General features: G+C 31.8%; 1 protein-coding gene across 2 annotated transcripts; it reads right to left on the reverse strand.

Moving 5' to 3' along the window:
- Positions 1-1,103: 1,103 nt before the first annotated feature.
- LOC128218587 (uncharacterized) lies at positions 1,104-8,132 on the reverse strand. Of its 2 annotated transcripts, none has more exons than XM_052926293.1 (7): positions 8,052-8,132; positions 6,260-6,995; positions 3,872-3,937; positions 3,288-3,377; positions 2,645-2,689; positions 2,212-2,231; positions 1,104-1,842 (listed from the first exon to the last, which is right to left on the reverse strand). In XM_052926293.1, exons 2-7 carry the CDS (start codon positions 6,990-6,992, stop codon positions 1,660-1,662), a joined length of 1,137 nt encoding a protein of 378 aa, XP_052782253.1. In that variant the 5' UTR covers positions 6,993-6,995; positions 8,052-8,132; the 3' UTR covers positions 1,104-1,659. The 2 variants fall into 2 exon arrangements, with proteins under 2 accessions (XP_052782253.1, XP_052782252.1); XM_052926292.1 differs by having other exon boundaries at positions 8,028-8,127.
- Between the last annotated feature and the right edge of the window lie 478 nt (positions 8,133-8,610).

The following is an 8,610-nucleotide window of genomic DNA, read 5'->3' on the forward strand; positions in this document are numbered from 1 at the left end:
CCTGACATGGCAAGTTACTTCGCTTTTGACTTGACATGACTTGACATGATGCTCAATGACCTTTTTAAAATCTCTGTTTTAGACTTAGTGACCTTTTATATATCATAACAAACTGCTCTAAAGGTTATCACGAGGAGTGCAATAGGGCTTAAAACACGAGGAAAATGCAAAAATGTAATGTTTCAAGTATTTTGCCTAGTGACCTAGTTGTATAGTTTATATCAATTATTTGAACTTTATTATGATTTGTGACCAAAAAGACTATTCAAAAATATTGTTTAGTGATTTGAAACTATGTCAGCAGAAATCCAACCTAATTCCTGCGTTATAAATGAAATGACTAATTTTCAAGTTCAATATAAAATCACTTCTGCCTATGAATGATGGCTTTTTTTTGTTACAAATAACTGGTTAACATGGGGATAATAATGTTAAGCATGCACTTCTCTGGGTTAGCCTCATAACTTTTTTTTCATCAAATGTTATACTGTTATACTTTACCTTTATATAACAAAGGTAAACATCGTTCTAAAGATTAATAACAAGTTTGGTAAAACGGAGATGTCGAGGGAAACAGGGATTTTTCTTGTATTTAACTCAATGACCTAGTTGACCTTCTATGACGGTGACCTTCAACTACAACTAGTCTTAAAATGAAAAAAAAACTAACTATGAAAAGCTAACAATAAGCTTGGTATAGTTACAAAAATAAAAGTTTACATATATTGAAAATGGTCTTGTTGTTAAGCTGTCCACCTCTCGTCTAAGAGGTTAAAGATTCCAGCCCCACCAGTGTTATCTTCTGTTGACATTTCAAACATGACATTATCATTGGTATCTACACAGAAAATGGAGAAAGATAGAGATTTAGTGAAGTTACTTTTCAACCAAGTTTTTTCACAATCAAACAGGACAATATCGCTGGTTTGTTCCAAGTTTTTTCACAATCAAACAGGACCATATCGCTGGTTTGTTCCAAGTTTGATAAAGATCGGTCAATTTTTCTTGCAAGGTTTTCGCAATCATAAGTTTGTTATCGTGACAAAGACCAACAATTTTATTATGGGATTTTAATAAATATTTCTGAATATAATGTACAGATAAAATATGTATCATCAATCGCTAAGTTATTAAACCACATTTTGATAACATTTCCAAATTTTAAAAGCAATATCAACGCCTTGAACATAAATACTTAATTGACAAATACAGGGACAGGACTATAGATAAAAACAACAATAATCGAACACGCTGTTCAGGAGTGGTATTCAATATTGATCTTAATTGGATCGGATTGCGTGAAATAAATAACGGACCTTTACCGTGAAACAAGTAAATCCTGTATGACCATAAGGAAGGCTTTAGTTTCATACTGAATACTATTCTAGAAGCAAAAATAACGCATGCCATTGCAATATTGTTTCATATTTCCTGTTGGTATGCACCTCAATATAAAATAGTGTTTTTAATATTGTTGTGTTCAAAAGCATTCTCTAGAAAATCGTTTCATATTTCCTGTTGGTATGCACCTCAATATAAAATAGTGTTTTTAATATTGTTGTGTTCAAAAGCATTCTCTAGAAAATCGTTACTTCTAATCTAATGTCGCGATGGTCTACAGTTTTTTAATTAAAATTAATGTTATAAAAGTCACAAATGCTATCTGTTCTTTACAACGTTTTTAGTTTGTTTTGTTTCGCTTGTGTCTTCATTTGATACATTTCTTCGTGTCGTCACATTTTGCGAATCGGATGACGTCACGATCTTGTCGTTATGGAAACTCCTCTGTGTCATTGGCGTAGGAGAATTGCTTGACATGCTCCAAGAGTCGCTTATCCGTTGCTAAGGAAATAAAAACAAAGTAGATTTACGCTCAAAATAATTTGATTTTAATTTATTTTGGGCATAATACATTTATTCTATGGAGTTTTAAAGCAGAATTCCTCACAATTTCCATGAGATAAGAATTTTGGTTAAATCATCTGAACGAAAAATAAATCATAAACAAGTCTATAAGATTTTTGAAGAGCCAATGTATAAAAGCTTATATCAATGGCATGTACACAAGTAGGTTATATGGCCTTGAATAATCGAATGAAATGTTCACAATTACTTGTGAAATTGACCGGTAACTGAATGTAATAAAAAAATCCCTGAATTGTATATCAAACAAAAACTTATTTGCTGTTAATAATTTTATCTTAAACTTACATCAACCAAACGCTTCCGGTCTGAAAAAGAGACAACACGAAAATCAAAGCACCGTAGGGCATTAGGGTGAGGATCAAAATGGAAGTATTTAATATTTTGTTAAGAACAGAGTTCATCTGTAATTATGTATATATAACTTTTTGACATTACAAAACATTAGTATAGTATATATATATATATATATATATATATATGCTATACTAAAGTTTTGTAATGTCAGTAAGTTCATGCCTTGTTTTAAGTTTGTGTTACAGTTTAAAAATACTAATAATGGTTATAGGTACGAGTTATATCTGTTTGAAATTAGAAACAATTTTTAATACACAGTTCATTGAAAACCGGTTTTATTGGGTCCTTAAGTTATATTTCAAAAGTTGACATAGCAAATCAACTGCACTTGTTATTGCATGGAACTTAGTGAAAACATACCTACCTAATGCATATTTAAAGGTGTTCGGCATCTTGCTGTCAATGGCGGCTGTGTATAAAATGGAAATGCCATGGTCAAATAACAAATGAAAACTTTTACAAATCTTACAAATTCAAAATTTTCATGCTGCTATAAAACAATATGAAAACGAAGTGTGAACACATGCATACTGTCTTAACTTGAAACATAGATTAAGAAACTCACTTATATAAAAGCGATTAAATTGTAGTAAAGTAATAGTTAAAGTTAATTATTATGTAGTTTGACCTATTTATTTCGGTAAATACATTTTACAACCCTTTAACCAACTTGGTGTTTAAGATTCTAGTTTAACTTATCATGACTCTGTTTAAATCTTCCGATTTAGCTGAGTAAAATCAATAACGGCTAATTGCTGATTTACCCAATTTCCTCTTGTATAAATACTGTCATTCAATTGAACAAAAGCTAATTTCGAACACTAAACTGTTATTATAATTGCCGTTGTCAAATATATTAATCATGATTTGAGTTAACAAACTTAATATAATGATTCTTGATTCTGCACGTCTGCAGAAGCAGTATTAATTATCATTTTATTTATGTTGCTACAATACAGTATGTTCGCCACTGAGCATTTTCACTTTTTTACAATTGGTTTGCTTACGTTTTGCCAGCCTTATTTTCTTTTCATGGTGTTTCATATGGTGGAAAGTTAACATCTGGTTAATATATTTCTTAGATTTCGGCTGCATAGCTGAAATAAATAAAGAAACAATGCATTACATGACATTAAAAATGCCCAAACAATAAAATAATCAAAACTCAAATTTAAATTGAAACACTGAACTAGAGCTTTTACAGGAGTAATGAAACATGATATTCTCGTTCAATAACATATATTGCATATATAGCTTATGCAGATGTATTTTTTAACAGAAATCGGAAGTGCATTGAGCGATTTTTCAATGTTTCGGGACCTAACAGCGTTTGTATAATATGTCCATCGGCTCATTATTTAAATTTTCTTCATCTACACATTAAGCCTTTTCAAATGATACCTAATTAATATGGGATAACCAGGAATCAAAATTTCCCATTTATGTTCACCGGGCTCTATTTGCAAATTCGTGATATTTCAAGTGTAAACCGTATCAAATCAGAATAATGTTATAATATGGTATGATTTTGGTACACGAATGAGGCTCTGTCTTGTTTAATTATGTTAATCATCTGAAAATAGCTACATACGGGTACTCCTGATTCCACCTTGTTGCATAGACATCACCTTCTTATCGCCTTGGTAACGACGCGGACCTTAAAAAGTTAATCTATATCATAGCAGGTGTATTAAATTGGTAGGAACATGTAATTAAATGGACTTGTCATATACTATTATTCCACTCTGTTGCATCGACACCATCTTTAATCGCCTTGGTAACAGCGCATGCCAAGAAAGGTAAACCAACTCAATGATTTTTTGTAGACAAATATAATTTCAAGCGTCTGAATGAAGCTCAATATTTAAACACATATTTGCGACATTGAATTAATTGTTGTTGTATTACATATGTTTTCTGCTACATAATTAGTATGGATGAGTGTATGCGCTAAAACATTTTTTTAAATGTTGATGTATTTCTGTCTTGTTTTGAGTGATTTGATCAATCTACAGCATTGACTTTTATCGTTTGTCCTCGCATAAGATAAAAAGAACGTTAATGAAGAAATAAAGAGGTTAATGAATACATAAATTGATATATTAATTATATAAGTAGAAAATCATTGTAGAAATAAAGACGTAAATGAATTACCTTACTTGAATGATTAATAAGATAAGAATCATTCAAGAATAAAAAGGTAAACGAATTAATTTAATTATAACAGAAAGTGAAAACGAGCAAATAAATTTTAAAACAATTGTTTTGATGATTATATTACCATTTTTATTTTAAAAATCAAGGAAAATTGTTATCAACATTTCTTACTGAACAGCAAATCGTATTCATCCATGATGTTCAAAAACCACAATAACATAAAATAAAAACACACAAGTTTTAAACGTTTATAACAAAAAAATTAACATATGCACATCGTTGTCAGAAGTCTCATCTATTCATAACATTCAATGCAAATTGAGCCATTTGCGTAATCCTTTTTTAAAAAGCAAAACGTAATAAGCATTTTCTTTGAAGAATGTCAGCACGTTTCATTAATAAAATTAAGTTTTACTCATGCATGTACATAAGTAGCAAATGTTTTAAAATTTAATCCACAATATGTTCACTCGAAATCCCTTTAACAGAAACTGTTGGCCCAAGTCTTTTCAAATACAAGTCGATAATTTTGTATTTATCGTCAGCCATATTGTAATACTTTTGGCGTTCGCTGCCACGATAATTCTAATGGAGCGAAATTAATTAAAAACTGGTGATAACACTTTTGCTAAATACAAACACGGCAAACTTTTGAAACGTCAATAGTTTGCTGCTGATAGCTCACAAAAGTGTTTGTTCTAATAACAATGAAAGATAAATATTGAAAAGCTGTTTGATGGAAGTCAGTTTATTCAGTTTGAATAATTGATAACATTGATAAAAATACAAACATTTCAATACCCAGTTTGTGAATATAAGGAAATCTATTGTATACGAGATTGACAACTTTAATGACAAAAGCGCAAGCGCGTTCTTAATTGTGGTTAAACATTGTAAGTATATACCTACAATAATAAATAGTTTTATATATTGTTGCACAAAGTCTGTCGACAATATAAATATGGTTTGATGTCAAAAACTCTAGACTAAGAATCAAATATTTAATAAATTCATTAAAATAGTGAGCACTTGTGAATTAAATTCCCATTTTTGTATTAAAAATGCAACATATTTCTTTTAATACTTGTACTGTATCGTGTATTCATATATACTTGAAGGTAATAATCTACAACAAATACTTCTGAAATGATGGGTAGCATAAGTCTGGTTTCAATATAAGTCATGTCTGGTATAAATAATGAATATTCGTTGTAAGAAACTTAGTGTTAATATTTGGAATTTACAAACCAAGTTGATGATCAAAGATAAGCAAACTCCTTTGAAACAAGTTTGATAGATAGTCGAGTCGGGTGGAACTGTACGGAACGAGGTCACATATAAGATCAAGTACTTATTGACGTACGTATAATATGGGTCAGGTCTGACAAATACTTTATACAAGCCTCAGCGTGTCTGCTATGGGACAAGATTTACAGAGTATTTGAGTTAAAAATACATATATGTGTATGATATGGGTCATATCTAATATACAGTTAAGCCATTTCTTTTATAAAACCCTGATTACTGGATAGAGACCTCCCTCGCTCTAGCATATCTTCTGCAAGCCTGCCATAAGTAATGATTTACACAATACTAACTCTTCTGTCGTGTAATTTTGTCTTGGAGATAGAAGCAAGCTTCTGTACAAAACGAACTTATTATTAATATCTGTAAATATTGTTTAATTCTCTTAGTAGCATGAAGGTATACTGTGTATAAGGTATTGTGAATTCCGGCAACCGAATCTTAAATTACGGAATATATTGCACTTGATATACGTGTTTTAACATCGGGTCTGTATTTTAATAAGAAAACAATATACCTGTATCTTCCGTGTTTGTCCACCCAGCGGAAAATGGTGTCGCTATTCTGAACGTATTTGATAAGGGGCGAGCACTCTTGTTCTGTTTTGGCCAAACTGAGGTGTCAGCGTAAACTTCTCTTTTTTTGTTATCGGGGATTGGAACGCTTTTAGCCTTTTCTTGGTGTATGTTTTCGTTTGGGACTGCCTCTAGATAATCTTTTTTAGAATCACTTAAGTTGTCGATATTGTCTTCTGAATTATTTTTAACAAATGTTAAAGAGGCGCTCTCGGAAAATGTCTCGGACGCCCGAGATTTTAATGTTACACAGTCATCATATGGTGGAATTATATCAACTGAAGAAACATCAAGATTTATGTCTAAATTAAGCATCCAGTTTGGAATATTAGCTGATGGTGCAGACTTTGCGCGTGAGGTTTTATCAATACTTTTTCGGATAGCCTCAATAGTTGAGAGTTCCTGATAATATGACGTCACTTTCTGTTGTTCGTTCTGCTCAGAGCAGGTCTCATGTCGACCGAAATCCTTCACTGCTGAGTCATGACTGTAAGTTGGGTGAAACTGAGGTTCTGTTGCCCGTGACCTCGGAGCATTCTCTGGTGGTATTTTACGTTTGTCTTGCAAACGTTGGCGCTTGTTAGAATTCCGTTCGCGTGCACCAGGATGACGTTCCTTCCGATCAACATTTCGCGGCCTCAATTGGGCGTATACGTCAGAATTTACAAAAAGCATATTCTGTAAATACAAACGTAAAAGAAGTTTGTCATAAGAATTGTCAAAAGAGCAAATAACATAAACACTAAATATCCCCTCGATAGTTTGGCGTATACTTCAGATGTTACAATTAGCATATTTTGTTAATAAAAATGGTATAGAAGTTTTTCAAATGAAAGGTAAAAATGACAGACATCATTTACATTATCCACAGGACAAATCAATTTGAGTGCTTTATAGGTCATTATTGCAACTAAAAGGCAACGATATAAAGGACATTCCTCCATTTACACATCAAACTTCGATGGCATAGATGTGACATTTGTGAAATATATATTTATCTCGTTTCCACGACTTAGTGCGACATGGCCACGGCTTTCTACCTAGTTCCTACGATTTAGTAATCTCGTGTCATAATTCAACGATTTACTAACTCGTTCCCACAACATGGTACGTCATGGCCGCGACTTAGAGATTACCAAGTCGTGGGTATGACAAAATTAAGCCATTCTTACTTCTGAGAACTAGTTATTAAGTCATGGCCAAGGGAAAAATCAACCCCTATGCCATCGATCACTTGTTGATCGGATCAGTCGTAAGGTCAAAGCTAGGGGGAGGGGGGGGGGGAGAATTATAGATTGAAAAATTGCCACGGAGTTATTACGCTTTCCAATTACTCCCACTTTATTCACATGTCATTTTGGAAGAATGAATGTGCATCTTCTAGTTTTAGACACTTTAATAATTGTACAAAAATGGTGTTATTTTGTATAATGAAATGACAAAACTGTTCACATCTGCCGTACAATTATTTTTGTGAATAGACAATCTGTCATTGTTGATTTAAAAAAGTTGAATCAGTATAATTATACTGTCACTCGACAAAATAAAATCTCAAACCCTATGCTGCCGTTAAAAAGTTAAAAGTATGCATTCACCAATTAAACGTGCGAAACGCTTGCGACACTACAGGTTTATTTATTTTGGAAAATTAATACTTATAACATTTAAACATTACAACAGAAACAAAATACAAAACAAAATTCAACATACGTTTATATCGGAAATCCTTATTACCTGCACACTTTGTCAATTATCATTCCGAATTCAATTGGAATTGGTAAAGTTCAGAAGGACGGCTTTAAACCTCAACTCAACTTTATCGATAATCTACTATGGGTAGCAATATATAAATCACATCTACTTTGTGACGGCGGTTTAATCAAACACATTATAAAAGTGGTAAATCAATAACCTGTTTAGGTTTTAAACTAAATATTTAAATGCATTTACTTTGTTTGCGGTGTTTTGATAAGCTTTTTATACAAATTTAAATAACAAATCCAACATTGTGGTTGTATGTTATTCAAATTGAATTGATCATGTTCCATTATAGTTGCGTTGCATTTAATGTCTAGGCGTTTTGGGGTTTTTTGAAAACTAAATCATATTAAGCTTAAGCCCTTTACAACCCATATAGGCAAAAATTGTTATTTGATATTTAATGTACGAAATAAGAAAAGTTAATCGTAACTATCATAAAATAATTTCGATCGCAAGTCACTTTCACCCAAATTCTGTTATACGGGACTTGTATGAATACCTGGTTAAAGAAATGTATATCTTGTTAATCCTA

Source organism: Mya arenaria, chromosome 14 (assembly GCF_026914265.1).
Source record: "Mya arenaria isolate MELC-2E11 chromosome 14, ASM2691426v1".
NCBI lineage: Eukaryota > Metazoa > Mollusca > Bivalvia > Myida > Myidae > Mya > Mya arenaria.